General features: G+C 37.9%; 1 protein-coding gene across 1 annotated transcript in view; it reads right to left on the reverse strand.

Moving 5' to 3' along the window:
- FCHO2 (FCH and mu domain containing endocytic adaptor 2) overlaps positions 1-17,891 on the reverse strand; it is a 104,336-nt gene that overhangs the window by 9,363 nt on the left and 77,082 nt on the right. Inside the window, exons 16-22 of the mRNA XM_064140377.1 lie at positions 17,459-17,498; positions 16,728-16,822; positions 11,175-11,278; positions 9,439-9,568; positions 4,462-4,573; positions 3,725-3,880; positions 444-576 (exon numbers count right to left, since the gene is read on the reverse strand). Coding sequence (XP_063996447.1) covers positions 444-576; positions 3,725-3,880; positions 4,462-4,573; positions 9,439-9,568; positions 11,175-11,278; positions 16,728-16,822; positions 17,459-17,498 — 770 coding nt within the window. The remainder of the gene's footprint in view (positions 1-443; positions 577-3,724; positions 3,881-4,461; positions 4,574-9,438; positions 9,569-11,174; positions 11,279-16,727; positions 16,823-17,458; positions 17,499-17,891) is intronic.

The following is a 17,891-nucleotide window of genomic DNA, read 5'->3' on the forward strand; positions in this document are numbered from 1 at the left end:
CTGAACATTTTATGCTTTCATATATATTACAACTCATCAGCTACAGCATCCAAAATGGAGGCAGTTACAAACTCAAGGACAGCAAGAATACAAACTCAGACAAAGCTCCACCAAACCCACTAAATTCAAAGACAATGTGACTTTGCTAGCAAATATCTAAAGAAGCAGCATTTGAACCCTGCACACATGAACTTGGAGTGACATGTTAACAAGCTGAAATGAGTCATGAATCCAAAAGAATGACACAAAGCATAGCAGGAATGCACTAAGCCTAGACAAAGCCTATATATTGTAAATAATGATGTACTCAGAACTGGTCTAGATGAGGGGTGACAGTTCATCTGCATACTAGCAGGCAAGGAGCCATTCTTTTAATTTCATTGTAGATAATCAAACCTGCCAGAGGTCTTTATAAAAAGTTCCAAAGGGAAAAACATGTTTACCTGATACTTTAAAACGTCCACATTGTAATAGGATGCAGATGGATTCTGCTCTGATAATTTCTTGAGGTAGACAGTTATAGCTTGCATGTTCATCCAAAAATCTTTAGTACTGGAATCACTTTGTGACTGATCACTAGAAAGAAAAAGAAAAGTAGGAGTCAGAAGGTGACATTGAGTTTTATTATTACAGACTTATGTGTCTAGAAGTTAAAATGAGATTTTCCCTTCCTTCACTGTTTCAAGCAATTTTTTTTCTCAATGCTTTATAACATGTAATTGTACTTTATTAAATATTACAATAAATTAATTTCTAGTGCTATCTGGTGAAAATTCTCCTTCCAGGTTATGAAGCAGTGAGTTTCATCCACTGATGGTCTATACTACAAGAAGTAATTAATGCTCAGTTTGGATTTTACATGTACCACACCACACCATTTAAATTCAATATGGTGCTGTAAGGACACGTGGAAGGTGGGGGTAAAAGTGGTATTTGAAAAAGAACGTTACCCAGTTTGGAATAAATCCTGAAATCATCATTAGCTTGGCTTGTGACACAGCATCACTAACACACTGAATTCAGATTTGTGTTACCACACTTCCAAAAATTCATAGAGAGTACAGGCTTTCAATTTATTTTAAAATTAGGAGTGACTTCCACATCATTGTAAACAATTGCTTCTCAGACAATGGCATTCACTCTTAGTAGCAGATTTATTACATCACATCTACATGAAGGTGGGAGTGCACGTGACAGCAGAAGCAAAATCTGTTTGGGAGCTACTGGAGAATACTGTGCTGCAGATCAATAGTATTTTTTCAGCTCTGATTGATGCAGGTTTATCTAGAGTTAGGATGAAGCTTTTAAGAAAACTGATTCAGCAACAAAATTCAAATCACATGAGAATCAAAGACTTTCTCCTAATGTCTGTAGATACAGTGAGGGACTGCATCCACCTTACGAGGGAGTGCAGAACATGCCTAGGAAGTGAAAGTTGACAATGAGCACCTGGAACACAGTAAATATGACCACAATGGGTTGAAAGCCATGTAACAGTGACTTATGTCTGTCCAATTACCTAGATTTCTCAATGCACTGTTGTAACGAAGTTCCCATTTTCAGTAAAATACATAAATGCCTACATATCACTGCAGAGGCCTTCCAGAGTTTAAATAAATAAAACCAGTAGGAAAATCTTTCTGCTGTTCCACAACCAAGTGCAATTTTAATCACAAATTCTGACGTCACCACAAATACCTCTCTCATTAAAAACTTCAATCTCTTTAAAGACCAAGCAAATCACAGAATGTTAAGGCTTTAAAGTGACCTGTACAAATTGAGTCAAACCCCACACTCAAACAGGATCATTTAGGGTAGTCTGCACAGGAATGCATCCAGGTGGGTTCTGGAATGTCTTCAGAGGAGATTCCACAGCCTCTCTGGGTAGCTTGTTCCAGTGCTCTGTCACTCTCCTGTAAATAAGCATGTCCTTGTAGCAAGGTGGAACTTCCTGTGTTCTAGCTTGTACCTGCTGTTTCTTGTCCTATCACTGGGCACCACCAAGAAGACACCATCAGCTTCATCTTCACACCCACACTTCGTATTTGTAAGATGTTGGTAAGATCCCCTCTCAGCCTTCCCTTTTCAAAACTAAACAGCCCCAGGTCTCTCAGCCTTACTTCACAGGAGAGATGTTCAAATCCTGCAATCACTCTCACAGCTCTCAGCTGGAGTCCAAAACCGGACACAGTATTCCACGTGTGGTTTCACCAGGGCAGGGTAGAGGGAAAAGAACCTCCCTAGATCTGCTGGATACACTCTTCTTAATGCACCCCAGGTTGCTTTATGCCTCTTGACCACAATGATATCCTTTGCAGTATATGATGAAAACTCCAATTATTACCATATGGGTTAAACTTCGTAAATATCCATCACATCAATCCCATCCAATTAGAATTGAAGTGTTACAGCACTCAGGCAAGAACACTAGACAGTGTAACTTTTTTGCAAAATATCCATTTTTTTCAGTACAATTCACTGTCAGATAGAGCTCTGCTAACATTTCAGTTAAAAACTGTCATGTCAAAAAAGCAATTATATTTGATTTTGTAGGAATCATTCATTACATTAAGTATGAATGACCAAAATGAAATTAAATGCAAAGGAATACAAAGAGAACTGCTTGAGAAAGTCCAGTGCAGACCCACAAAAATGATTAAGGAAGTGGATTATCTTCCTTATGAGGACAGACTGAGGGGAGCTGCGGCTCATCAGTCTGGAGGAGACCAAGGGGTGACCTCATTAATGCTTATAAATATGTGAAGGTTGAGTGACAAGAGGATGGAACCAGGCACTTCTCAGTGATGCCCAATGAGAGGACAAGGGGCAATGGTGGAACTAGAGGCATAGGAATTTCCATGGAAACATGAGGAAGAATTTTTTCACTGTGAGGGTGACAGAACACTGGAACCGCCGAGGGGGCTTGTGGAGTCTCCCTCTCTGGAGATGAATTCAAAGCCCACCTGGATGCCTTCCTGTGTGATCTGGTACAGGTGATCCTGCTCTGGCAGGGGGTTTGGACTGGATGATCTTTCAAGGTTCCTTCCAGCCCCAAACCTTCTGTGATTCTGTGAATGGAGGCATGTGGTTTGACCTTCTTTACTTCAGTAATTAAAAAAAATGCAGCATCTAAAAAGATTTATTTTCAAATAATTTCTCCAATAACTGAAATAGAAACTGTTCAGCTGAAACAGATGACTGCTAAACAATTCCAGCTTTTTTTTTCTCCTTTTAAAAGATCTCCAAAAACTGTTTCACCAATTATCCTACTCAATAGCAGCCTTCCTAATTAATTTTTTTTCCAAGCTGTCAGGTAAGTGTCAGATGTAGTCTAGAAATGATACACCTTAAAACTACACTAGAGAGATCAGGTGTAGCTCCTACTGTGGGTTTTCCATTTAAAGCTACTGTTTCACGACTTAATAAATTTAATTTATTCTTTATACTGCTGTATAAAGAAATAAAGTATAAAATGCAAGTAAGAACACATCTGCACTTACAAACTATTTTGTATGACTGCTGTTACACCTGGAACAAGTTTCAAGTCCAGTAATTGCTGACATTTGCAATAGCAGCAATGGAGAGAACAGAGGTGAGCAAGATTAACTCAGAAAACTAAGTAAGCAAATCATCAGGGCTCTAGAGCATTCTGACTTACATATACAACTCTCATTTTACAAATAATGCAATTTATTATTATATAACAAAAAGAAATACACAAAACCTGTATACAAGCTGCGCGTTTGGAAGAATCTGCTCTAGCCTGCTTGTGTTTTTCACTCGAAAGCAGAGCACAGCTGGAGATGGGTTGCTGGTGAAGACTTTAATAATCCCACTAGGGAACGATACTGTCATATCACCAGTAATCTTCACAATACATCTAGAAAAGATTGAAAACATCAGTTTTGCTGCAGCTCATTATCTGCCTAGTTTTAAATACTAATTTTAAAGCTACCACATACTTTGACAATCAGATGAACAGAATTAAAACCAGAAAACTAATTTCATATGGGGGTAATGTGACAAAGCACTGTCACATTCACCTTTGAAGTGAGATGAATTAAGTAAATAAAGATAAGTTTAGCTGATAAGCATACAGTAGTCTTGTGAAAATATGACACAACTATGCTTAGGCAAGGCCTAAATAGCATAGTAAGGCATGTAACAGAGAGAATGAGGTGCTTGTAAGCATCCACATTTACATGTAGCACCTACCTGGCTATGATAAAAATCCCTTCCCATTTTCAGTGTTCTTACTGAATGCATTTTTGTAAAGCAGGGCTATATGAACTGGCAGTGGGATGCAGGCCAATACAGAGCAGTAAGCCACTGTTGTCACTTACACCAAGGGAAAAAACCCACTTTTGAACCCCTCTTTTAATGCACACACATTTTACTCCAAAATAATGTTCTCTCTTACTGCAACTTATCACATTCAAAACAATTCACTATTTAACTAACTTTGTGGGATCTGCTCCTTTAAAGTAGGCATTAACAGACTCAGTAAGGGCTACTGCAACAGGCAAGGTGTCCTGGTTTCCAAGGCTGACGGGGCTGGGACCACGTGAAACACCTAGAATACACACAGTGTACAAGTTTAATTTTCAAAAACTTTAACAGAAGATTTCAGAACAGTCTGCAATTTTCACATGAGGTTACTGCCATCAGTGTCACAGAAGCATCTGAAATATTACTTTCAAAAGTGGGCAGAAAGATACAAACATAGTGCAGTACAATTGTACCATCAAAACAGTACTTGGCAGCCTAAGGAAACAGGGTTATCAGTATGACATGTAAATGGACAGACACATGAAAGTAAATATGAGACAGAAGAACACTGCATTAAACTGGCTATTGAGGAAAGTGAAGTCAGCATATCCAAAGGAAATAAGATGCTGACTAGTGTACTGGTACTTAAAATAATCCCTACTGTATGCTTATTGTATGGAAAAAAATGTATGATAAAATAGTCACAAAAATGCAAGGCATACATTTACAGCATGCATGAACTTAAATGCAAATACGTTAATATTACTCCAAATAAATGAACTCCTGAACATTCCTCTTTTAGCCAACAACAATTACAATTCCCAAGCAGAAATTGTTGGCAAAGCCTTCGGAGATGCCTTTGCCAACAAAACACGGTCCCAACGCATAAAATACAACCTCCAATTCAAACTTTATGCTAAGGCTTTTTGGAAATGTGTATGTACCACTGACGAAAAAGGTTGTCATGGGATTTTGTTCTTCACAGATTTTATGTATGTGCACAGAATATAAAAGACAATACCAGAATTTCCATCTTCTTATCAGTGCAGCAGCACAGCTGGAGATCATCTTACTACTTTTTTGAACCACTGCTAAAATGGCCTCTGTCACATAACATTATCTATCACAAAGGAGACACAATATTTCTCAATCCACGAGCAAAACCCTGACATTTTTCTTTCATATTAGAAGGTAGAAACAAAATTATTCTCTTTAATATTGTTTACGGCAAACCAATGCTATTTACTCTAAAACAATAGCTATGCTTTCTGAGCTCTTTCAGAAGTAAAAAAGAAGCTGGGACCTTGTTCTTCACAGATGAACTATTAAATTCAGAGATAACTGAAACAAATAGTAGTAACAAGAAAGTAAAAAACCAAGGGTTGGTCTAATTCTGCTACCTTGTACCTCACTGCACTAAGGTAGCAAAATGTTCAGAATACGTCTCAGCACCATGATGTAAAAATGGCTTAGTGCAACATTTAGGCCTCCTTAGATCAGAAGTGATAACTCTCATCACAAGCATTCAAAACCAAAAATTCTTACATGTATAAAGTATTATGATACTGGCTACAAAAACACTAATGTATTTTTTCTTACAACATGAACAGTAAATTGCTTTCTTTAATTCTTTCAGACAATATCTTCATTCACGTTTCCAAAATTTTCTTTCTCTCCCTGAAAATTATGGATAAAAGTTGTGATTTTCTGTAGTCTCAGAAATCCAAAAATCACCATTTCAAGAAGCAAATGTGCAATGGGATAATAAGTTAACAGAAGGCAGAAACTCTGGTTGGTAAAATACTGAACTCTGAGTATTCTCCACTGAATCAAAAATACACACTCAATGGATGTGGCACTATGATTGCTGGGGTATTGTACTGTCTTTTGCCCTTGGTTTAACTAAGAAACAATAAACAATTGCAAAGCAGAAAGGAGGTTATTACTCTGCATCAATTATACCAGATTGTTTAAAAATGTAACAATAATGTAATATTTTACTTGTAGTGGCCTTGTGTATATCTCACTATTGGTATTTTAAAATAATGAAAAGCATTGCAAGTATAATAATATTCTTATCAAAATAAGATAAACACTGACTTCTTGACTGATGAGTCAAGAGGAATAACAACACTTTTTTACTTTTAGGGTACATCAAAGTAAAAATTAATATATATACATGCAGACACATTTCTCTCGGATGTATTTGAGAGACCACAAATGAGATAGTTTCTCTTATTTGCTCTCCCCTGACTGCTGCTTTTTGATTCACAGAAATCTCTGTGTTCTCCTCAAGAAAAAAAAAATCAGTAAACTGAAACAAACACAACTATTTCACCTAGATGTTTTGTTGCTTTGCAGCTGAAAATACAACAGTGCATTGGGCCTTCTACACTTGCTGTGAGCATTCATAAGGATGGGACATCACAATGCTGCACCAAGGCAGCCCTGCAGCTTATCAGGCTGCAGTCCAGCAAAAGGCTTCAGTTCCAGAACCTTCAGCAGTGATAGCAAAAGCAGCTTTCATGTCCTGCTACCTATCCCAGCCCCAAAAGTCATTAACAGCCCATGAGCTGCACTGACATGCAGATAGTTGCACCAATACACTCAAGGAGGTTGCTGAACTGCAGATTTAAAAGATGGCATCATGCACCACGAAAATGGCAAATAAATAAACTGGGTCAGACAATTTGAGTTCAGTTTAGGAACAAAGATTTTGACAATTTTAACACTGGCTAAACATCTGTCATAAAAATATTTTTTACTATGTGTACCTTCAAAGATTTGTATTATATGTAAATCTATAAACATTTTTGCATACTTGTCTTAGGAGAACAAGGATTGTCAAAGTAAAAATCTATTCACTTTGCTTGAAAGAAAGTAACGACAAACTGAAGAAGCAAGACCAAGCTGCAGCTTGTGTGGGGGGCAGGGAAGTAGACAGAAAGACATAACTGTCTACAGAAGACTATATAGAAGTGGTTACACCTAGTTTTGGTGATTTCTGCAACATGTAACCTGTTAGCAGTTGAGACTTCAAGCTACTTGTATCTTCCTGATACCAGGAACAAATTAAGAAAATTTTATTAAGTGTAGCATGTTAGGATGATTAGTTAACATGTAAATCTGCTTTGAGTACAATACCTGTTGGTGTCTCATAAATCTTTTCAATTGTAGGAAGCTTTCCAATCAAAAGATCATCCTCTATTACATTTAAATGAAACAAAACATTGCAAGAAAACAAAATATTTCATGCAAAAATACATGTTAAAAAATTGCATTAAAAATACTTTGAAAATGAAAACAAAGCTAAAGCACATAAGAAGCATTCAATTATGTATGCCTTAAAGTTTGCCTGGAAAAGAAGATAAATTAGGATAAATTCTCCAGTACAAAGAACAAATGGGGTAAAGGAAACACCAGATTGTGCCAAAGTCAAAAGAATAGTGAGAGCAGGGCAGGGTACGTCCTTTTCCCCCAGATTCATTCAGCTGTCTGCACTAATCCTCCCAGCTCTCCAGGACTACTTAATTCATACAGTCACTGCAGACAGAACTGGTCTTGTTTGGTTTTGCCAGGCCATGTCAAATCTCTTGGTCTCAACACACACTTCTTACATCCTTCCTCATCACAGGATCACAGGATGTCAGCGGTTGGAAGGGACCCAAAGAGATCATCAAGTCCAATCTTCCTGCCAGAGCAGGACCATACAATCTAGCTTAGGTCACAGAGGAATACATCCAGATAGGCACTGAAAGGCTCCAGAGAAGGAGACTCCACAACCTCTCTGGGGAGCCTGTTCCAGTGCTCTGGGACCCTTACAGTAAAGAAGTTCCCCCTTGTGTTGAGGTGGAACCTCCTGTGCTGCAACTTACACTCATTGCTCCTTGTCCTGTCACAAGGAGCAAGTGAGAATAGCCTGTTGTCATCCCCTCCCTTCTGACACTCAGCCTTCAGATATTTATAAATATTTATTAAATGCCCTCTAAGTCTTCTCTTCTCTAGACTAAAAGGCCCCAGGTCCCTCAGCCTCTCCTCATAAGCCATGCCCTCCAGTCCCCTAATCATCCTCGTAGCCCTCCACTGGACCCTCTCCAGCAGATCCCTGGCCCTCTTAAACTGGGGAGCCAAAAACTGAACACAGTATTCAAGATAAGGTCTCACCAGGACAGAGTAGAGAGGGAGGAGGTGTATCTGCTGGATATACTCTTCTTAATATACCCCAGGATCCCATTGGTCTTCTTGGCCACAAGGGCACACTGCAGTCCCATGGATAACTTGTTATCCACCAGGACTCCCGGGTCCCTCTCCACAGGACTGCTCTCCAGCAGATCACCTCCCAGTCTGTACTGATGCAGTTTATTATTCCTCCCCAGATGCAGAACTCTGCACTTGTCCTTGTTCAACCTCATCTGGTTCCTCTGTGCCCAGCTCTCCAGTCTGTTCAAGTCTCGCTAGATAGCCACACAGCCTGCAGCTGTATCAGCCAAGCCTCCCAGCTTGGTGTCAGCAGCAGACTTGCTGAGCAGACACTCTGTGCTCCCATCAATGTCATTGATGAAGATGCTGAACAGCACTGGACCCAGCACTGATCCCTGGGGGACTCCACCAGTTACAGCTCTCTAGATGGTCCTGATCACCACTCTTTGAATTCTATCTTGTAACTAGTTCCTAATCCACCTCACTGTCTGTATCTGCACAGGTACTCTCCCGCATTTCTTTTTGGAAATTGCAATTATTGGATAACCAACAAAAAAGAAAATAACTCAATTCTGTGAACATTTATGTTCATTCAAATTTTCCAGGATCCCAAAATATTTTTGCATCTATGCATCTTCCAAACAGATAAATGGTAACCCCCTGTGCTTGATGAATGGATATACAAGCATATCAAATAAGAATTCATGGAATATTAAGCTTGAAATATATTTCCCTATAGAGCATGACCTCATTGGATCTATGGTCTAATCTAATTAAATCCACTGTCCTGTCTTTTGAGTGTCATTTTTAAGCAGGTATTGATAAGGATGCTTGAAATACCTTGACTTCAAGACCAGCATTGAAGACTCACATATAGAACAACTAACTCCAATGAATCTTTTTCCTAACAGATGGAATCTACTGACAGAATTATGCTAGATCTAAAATAAGTTAAAATTGTTAATTTACCAACTGTAGGTGTGTTCGCTGCACTGAGAGAAGCAGAAGAGGATATTGAGGAAATACTCTCTGCACGTGCCAATGGAGCTGCAGGAGGTGGACTTGAGTTACAGGCTGATGGAGGGCTGAATGGTCTAGGCTGAACAAAAGAGATTTTAAGAGTATTACACAAAGTGGTTTTCAAGAGAGGAAATAAAAGTGTTCTTAATTTCATGCCCAAATCAATTTCATAGTGTTGCTCAATGTATCTCCTTTAATGCTTTCTCTAACCTAGCTTTTGGTGTAAAACAGAGCCCCCACATTTTCCACTGGAAGTGATTCCACTATTCCATAGATAATATTTTTTTTTAGCTTCAGTAGTCGAGTCTAATACATTTCATTATGCAGCATCCTGTCAATCAATTGTACCATAACACAGTAGCAGAATCTAAGCCTACAGCCCTACATATGTACACAGGAAATATGGATTTACAGAGCAAACTGGAAGTGAGCCCAGGCAAGGGCAACAAAAACAGTTGCAGGAGGATGGCCTACAGATCTGCAAAAGTCGTCCAAAATCCTGGATGGTTTTATGGTTCATGTAACTAATGATTATTTTGGGACTAAGCTATCTACAAGGTACTGGAACTTATGAAGCATGTGTTTTTCTGAGTAACTGGTTGGATTTTTGTTTAGTCTGGTTCTACTCCACTTGTTATTTGGTACAGGGCTTATATACAGGCTGGAAATTATAAAAGTAGTTGATGTATACTGAGCTGGTGGTCTTCCACCTGTATCCAGATTACAGCCCATTTTCTAAAAGAACAGCACAAAATGAATCTCACTTTGTGCAGAATCAACAGTATCAGCTAAATTCTTTCTATTTATGATGATGGGAAGAACAGATTCTTTGGTCTAAGAGCAATTACTAGAGGTTTATATTGACATAATATAAGAATCTCAAAATGAACTGTATTTTGATCTTATTCTGACCGTAGAAACATGAAAAACACTTAAAAAAGGTTTCAGTTTTGTCAAAGTCTAAGTCCAGAATTTTGTTCACAGCAAGAACACAGTGAAGACATCTTGCTGCTTTGGAAGACATTTAAGAAGATCTTAACCATCTTTCAGAATCAATAAGTCAAATAAGAATCCTAATATTCACAGAGGAAATTAAGCATGGCTTGGTCTGATACGCTGTTTTGGTATTTACATTCTTTGCCACATTCCTTATCGCCAGGTGCACCTGCACTGCAGGTAGCATGCAACCTCTCACTACTCAACTGGCAGCTACTGCAACTCCCATCTCTACCAAATAGCACCAAGGGCAAGGAGAAGTCACAGTAGGGTACCTGAGTCAACACATGACTGATAAAGATCTACTTAATACCATTCATTCCCCAAACCTTTGGTGATATTCCTAAATCAATGGAGCTTTGTTAATTTCTTTGCTAGTATTTCACATTTTGAAAACTTCAATCTCATATGCATCATAGTCTTTCATTACCAAATTATTGATTTGTTTAATTGAAAGCATTCAGTCAATGAGTAGTATGCTTTAGACCTCTGTGGTTGTGTAAAGAATTGTTCTGTTACAGCAATACAGCTAATGCAAACAACTTCCATGACTCTGTCACGATGGTGGAAAGCTGCCTATGTGATTTCTTGAATACTGCCTGGACATTAACTCCACTGCAACAGTGTAAACACATGGCCTATCTGAAATGATGTTATGATGAAGCATTTACAAAGCAATCAATACATACTATTTCATTAATCCCACTGAGTTTTCCGGTAGACAGCTTTGGTCTTGAAGCAGGCCTTGGAGGGGGTACAATGGTGCCTACAGAAAGAGGAGTTGTGGGTCTTGCTGAAAGAAAGCAATATAAGAAAATAAGTATTAGAAAAATAACAAGTAACATAAATATGGACTCACTCACATAGAATAAGTGGTAGTTATGTTTCTATAGGAAGTTCTTTAAAAAAAAAAACAAATCATAAATGCTTTTAAAATAGGGTCATGTGATACCCTGAAAAGTGACTCTAAAAATGGCATCATGGTTTTTCTCCTTGCTTTCAAATGATTTTATATCAACTATTTTTCGAGGTTGTATGTAAAGAGATGGTTTTACCCAAATTTCCTTGTATGCATCAGCTCTAAGAATTCAGAATATAGGACAGTCTTTCATGCCTCACCATGAATGGAAAATTCAGTGGAAATTCTTATTTGGTCCTCGCTGATAATGGCATAATTGTATTTACACCAGATATTGGCCACTGAAATTCCACTGACTTCAGTAAGAACACACCAGTGTAAGAGTTAATTCATTCCACTGAGTGTAAGAACACACTAATTCCTTATTCTCTTAGCCAAGATATCAGAAGCAACTAACAGATGGTGGTGGCAGTACAAAGATGCCACTTTTACAAAGTCACTTTTCTGAACAGAGTAGAATATATTTCAAAATAAATGTTAGATGCCATCCAATGAGTATGCCAGACCTAAAATTAACTTGAAAATAGACTGAAATCCTAATTTACAACTACGTTGTTGCAGCATGTCCTGTTACATCTCAAATTATTCTGGATGGTGCTTTTTTACTTAAAGCCATTAGTTATTTTGAAATGTAACTTCTAAGTATGGCATCTTCTCAGGCACTCAGTATAACTCTGCTATCATTTAAGCACAGGAGTGTCATCACTGACATGGGAAAAAAGAAATGAGGCTAACAGTGAAAATATCCACCTTCAGAGTTGGAAACTCAAATGTCCCCAGATAAATTAACTTTAAAATATTAGTTGTTCCTTTATAATTCTTACAACATCAGTTGTGTGCCAAACAGAGCAGCCTGCTGCAGTATCATGATACTCGTAGATCATGGTACACTTGCCAAATGTGCTCGTCATTTGGCCTCTCACCATGCTGTGTTACTATCACACATCATCTGCACTTCAAAATACTGAGTGTTAAAAAGGAACAATTTAAAACCCAATTTATTGAACTTAATTTGATATGAAAACATCTACCAAAAATTCATATAGGAATAGAACTGGTTTTTTCCAAAATCAATCACTTAATCTTTCACATCTCACTGCTGTCTGACATCCCACAAAACTACACTCCTGCTTCTAGAAAAATCAATGGATTTTATGCAATAATTTCATTTTTTTCCTCTTATTTCAAGCTATTTACTTCATTGTCCTTACTTTCAAAGAAGCTGGTGCGAACAAGCAGTTTAGTACATTCTGAGTAAGATGAGTTAATTTTAACATCAGGTACATGGTCACAACAAAAAGAAAAATGAGTCAAAAGCTTGCTTTTTGGAGTCAGTCATTAGCAAAGAGCAGTACACAATGCATGCTTGCCATACCCTTGTTTGTATGAGCACAAGAAGACACTGAACTATAGTCCAGTAGTGCTGAAGATGATGCGGAAGAAATTTCAGCAGCAGTGCCAGTTTCTTCAATGAATAATTGTTCATGGCATATAGTATTATTGAAAAGGTCACTTTGATCCTCAGAAACACAGCTATCAGGAGAAATCTCAAGCAAAGCAGAAGAGGCAAGGCAGGCATTTTCAGTTTTAAAATGCAATCTTTGGGGTTCCTTGTTGTCTGTGCTTGTGTGTCTAACTGCAAGAAGTTCATCAGCAAAGGAAATCCACTGACTCTGAGACTGTGAAACATCGGATAAAGTACCGGTACTCCCTGATGGTGCTGCTGTAACACCAGATTTGCACAAAGTGCTAATAGTAAAGTCAGGTGAGGATGGGCTTGTAGACCCAGAATCTGTCTGGTGTCCAAGCAAAGACTGAGATACTCTACAACCAGGTAAATCAGTGGTAGATGAGGAGGAGCTCCTACTGTGCTCTTTTAGGGTAGCTGAAGGAAAAGGGAAGAATTGAAAGTAGGACCAACATTGAAAAGATAAAAACATCAATATGCAAAGAAGTATTCACTAATGACTGCATGAGGATTACCAGCCAGCAACACATCAGCCAAAACAGCTGCTCTACTAGGCTAAAAATACCACACTTAGAAATAAAAGAGAAAAGCCAAACGATCAGTCACATATCACATGTTCTTCATTCATACTGCCAACTGAGCAAGTTTCTGGTTTTTGAGTAAGCCCAAAAGTAATTTACTGTGTTTCTCTCCACTTGAGGACTTACGACTTTCGTTATTCCTCTGATTTACTCCCTGTAATGGTTTAACTTCCTCTCACTTTGTCTTTTCTTTCTTGTGTCCTAATCCATTTTTCCCCTCTCCATAGATTTCTGCTTTTAATTTATTTCAAAGTTATTTAATCAAAGTTATTTAATCAAAGCTCTCCTATCCTGTTCCTTCCAAACATTTTTATCCTCTTAACCTGAACATCTGTAATAGATATGCCCACCATAAATGGCTGTCTGGCCAATGAAGACAATGTCATTATGAGATTGTTTGATATCCTTCTGTCTGTATTAGCCCATAAATGGTTCCCAAGTGTATGAACAATGCATCATTCTCCCCAGTTTATTTTCTCTCTCATCCTATAATCTTCAGGATGCTGGAAAACTGGAGTTTTCCATGAGTATTCCCTGCTCTTGGCTGTTGCAGATGACAACAGAAGCAGAAAATGTAAGGTTAGTTCAGTTCTTGACATCTTGCACATTGGCAAAGCTAGAAGCAACAGCAGAGTGACATGAAGAATCAAAAAAGAAAGCAGTATGTTTAGAAGTTTAGATCAAAAGTTCTCTCTGCAGTGATCCTTTTGTCATAAACAAATACATTCCCTAAGCCCATATAAAGAGACTTTGAACACATCTTTCCCTTCCTTGAAGATATTTTAAATATCATGCAAAGGCTTTAAAATCCTACTATAAATACTACTCAAAAAGCAACGAGTATATGTTAAAAAGTGAAAACAAGGAAGACAAATAAAAAGAAGCATTTTTACAGTATTTATAGCTGGCTAAAAAATGTGTCTTGTGTTTGTTCAAGATAACAAAGTTAGCTTAAACTCCTAATAAAGCAAGATTATTCATGGATGACCAAAGTTTACTTCAGTGATGCATAAAGTACTGTCTGCTCAAATACCACGGTAGTTTAAGTGTCCAATGATTAACACAGAGTTACAAAACAATATCCAAAGCAAAGCTGTAACACTAAAAAGGAAAAAAAGTAATCTGTGGGACATGTTAAACCATGATATGCAGATATGATGGATAAAACCCTATGAATTTATGCAATTTAAGTTTTGGATTGAGATTTTCAGAAACTCGAAGCATCACTTTACCTGCATTAAAATTCAAGTTGAAGATAAAACACAATCAGGTCAAAGCTGTGTATTTTTGGAAGTCTTTAGAATGTAAGTGTAGGTGAATGAGTACCAGAAGTTGATTTAAACATGACTGACATTGATCCAGTATTTTTTCCCCCAGCTGTATTAGTGATTTGTTATACTTTAGACTGCTCACTTTCTATTAACTCCATGGATCATTTCACAAGTGTAAATATGCTAGTTAACTTCTGGAACAACAATCCTTAAAATAATTAATCAGCAGACAAAGCTTGCCAAAGCACAGACATCTTTTATCTAAAAATCACCTAGTACCTACAGGACACTACATTCCACCAATGCCAACAAAATGCAGGGCTCCCTTTTGGCTGAGAGGGCTCAGGCAGATGATGCCTCCTCCCACTCCCCTCCAGATATGGCTACAGAGATTATTATGGATCCAAATTATCTGTCACTACTTATCTGCCAAAGACTATTTTCTCCGCACCGTCCCTCCCGGCTGCAGAACTTGGTACATTTCCTAATCAGCTTCGACCTTCCATCAGCATGTATCAAGCTATGGACACATTAACAGCCACCAGGAAAACAAATTAGGTATCCTCTGTCTTCCTCTACAGACTCTTAACACTGGACCAAGACAGCAAAACAGAATGAGAAAGGGCCACTTCTTTTCAGCATATTAAAGGAATGCTAATTTGCACTGAAAAAATAAGTTCCATTTAAAATCCAAAGGATTACACAGATATGCTGGTTGCTGCTAAAAGGATAATAATAAGGCCAAGAACAACTGACACCAGCTGTGCAGAATTCTCCTATTAATAAATGTACCTGATACATATATTTACTATTCTTCAGTCTGTACATTTAAGCACGGAGGCAACCAGCTATGAAAGCCATGACTGTGAACAAGTGAGATCTATTACAGTTTTTGAAGTATGAAACAGAGCTCGTAGAAACTGCTAAATATTTCTCAGGCGTGTGGAAGGAAAAGATTCTCTGCATTAAGACATCAGAGTCTGGAAAACAGATAGTGGGCAGAATGAAAAGAACTACAGAAACAGCATATCTGCATTGTTAGTAATTAATATCCTACTTTACATCCTCTGAGATAAGCAACATAAATAATTTAAGTCAATAGTTTTTACTAAGCAAGTCCAAACACAGAACACAGCCATAATATCTTGTTTTGTTCTTTTTTTCTCAACAAGTTTCTCAACATCATCTGCTCTCAGCCTCTTCAACACACATACCCACTCATGTTATTTTCCCTCCTCCTCCTCCTCCTCCTTCTCCTTTACTGTCTTTCAAGTGTAACAATCGACTGTTTTTGTGATTTTTTTTCCCCAAAGATCAGGCTTCAGGGAAGCCAGCCACACCAGTGTTCTGTGCACACAAATATCCCTCTAGAATTCTGTACCTCAACGTTTCCAAGCAACACTTGTCTTCTGCCTCGTATACTCGCTGGACCACCCTTTTCCTCCTAATATCCCTGCTTTCAGGTGGTACCAGAAATTCCCCCTTAATTCTAGTCTCGGTTCTGCGATTTTTAACCTTCTCCCAATGGATTATGCCTCCACACCTCCTAACAGAATCATGGTTTCCTACAGGAAACAAGCTCCTCACAGAAAAGCTTTCTCCATAGCTCACTGGACTTTTCCTGGAAAGAAGAAACCCACCCATGTTCACCGTGCAAGCTCAGTTTGTCACACAGCTGCTGTGACAACCTCCATACACTCTCCCAGTCCTACTAGCTGAAAAAAACACTAGAGGGTGATCAATTTTTTTTGCATGTGAGGGAAGGTGATAAAACTAAGGCATAAGAAAGACTGAGTTTTCCTGATATGCTTACTGTCCCTCTTCACCATTGCTCCCTAGCTTCAAAGCCTGATACAGTGCACCCTTATTACTTCCATGATAGTATACTGCTTGACAAAGCTCTTTCACCAGTCAAGGTATGTCTCCTTGCAAGAACTAAAAAACCAACAACAGAACACACTTAAGTATATAGAGAAAATATTTTCTACTACCAAATATTTTACCTGAGGAGGATGAAGAAGTCAAAGAAGCAGAAGAAGAAGACTCAAGAGAACTGCTGAAGAGTGGATCCCATGCCAGTAGGTCACTGTTCCCCTTTCTATATTAAAAGTTATAAATTAGAGCATAAACAAAAAATGCACAACAGCTTGATATGTTCCTCTTTATTAGTTAGCCTTTGCATCTAAAAATCAAAAGTACCTATAAACTGCAGATCAAGAAAATTATTTGCCTATAAGGAGACTATCTGAACTGACAGACTGGTGCAAGTTTGTGTGTGGGCATACTTCATAGCGTAAGACAAACGTCAGTCATTTTCAAAGACACATGTACCTTCCCATCATTTTATTTCAGTATGTACAAGCAAAGTCTACACACCTGTCCACCTCTGGGGCTTGTAATCTTAAAATACTTAATCAGGGAGCACTACAGGACAAAAACTAAACCTGTTTTATTTAAAAAAATGTGATTTTAATAAAGATAAATATTTTGTAATCATGCCATTATAAATGATACAGATCAGAATGAAACAAGTGATTGGAAAATGGGAAAAGGGAAAACAAACTAACAGAAATCTCCACTGTTACATAATTACTCTTTACCTCTTACGAGGCAATAGATGCCCAACGTAAAATAGCAGTCAGCTAGCATTTCCAATGACTTTATGAGTAGTTGATCAAAATGAGACCAAATTCCTGCAAAAATGTAATTGACAGAATTTTAAATTTGTACTTACTCATTTGCTGGAGCAGAAGGCTTTGATTTTAACTCTTCACCTAAGCAAAAGACAGAGTATTATTGCCAAAACTGTGAGCAAAATAAAAATGTCAATGTCACTGTAAGAAGACAGTAAATAACAGCTGCAATTTCAAACTAACTATGAATTACTAAAATGGAAAAGAGAAAATACATTATTTCTGATAATATAATTCAGATACTTCGGAAATACCTCCTAATAGGTGAAGACAAAAGAAAGCAATATATTTTGAGAGCAAATATTGTTCACTGGAAATTTCTTCTTTTGAATTATACTGTTCAAAAACAATAGTATTCTTCAGCAAAGCTGGCTTGGTTTCACACTGAAAAAGAACCTACAGATTAGAGACTAATGCTCTGCCCACTATCTCCATAGCCACAGGCTGCAGGTTTAGTAGGTTAACTGGTATAAC

This window comes from Pogoniulus pusillus, chromosome Z (assembly GCF_015220805.1).
Source record: "Pogoniulus pusillus isolate bPogPus1 chromosome Z, bPogPus1.pri, whole genome shotgun sequence".
In the NCBI taxonomy this organism is placed as follows: Eukaryota; Metazoa; Chordata; class Aves; order Piciformes; family Lybiidae; genus Pogoniulus; species Pogoniulus pusillus.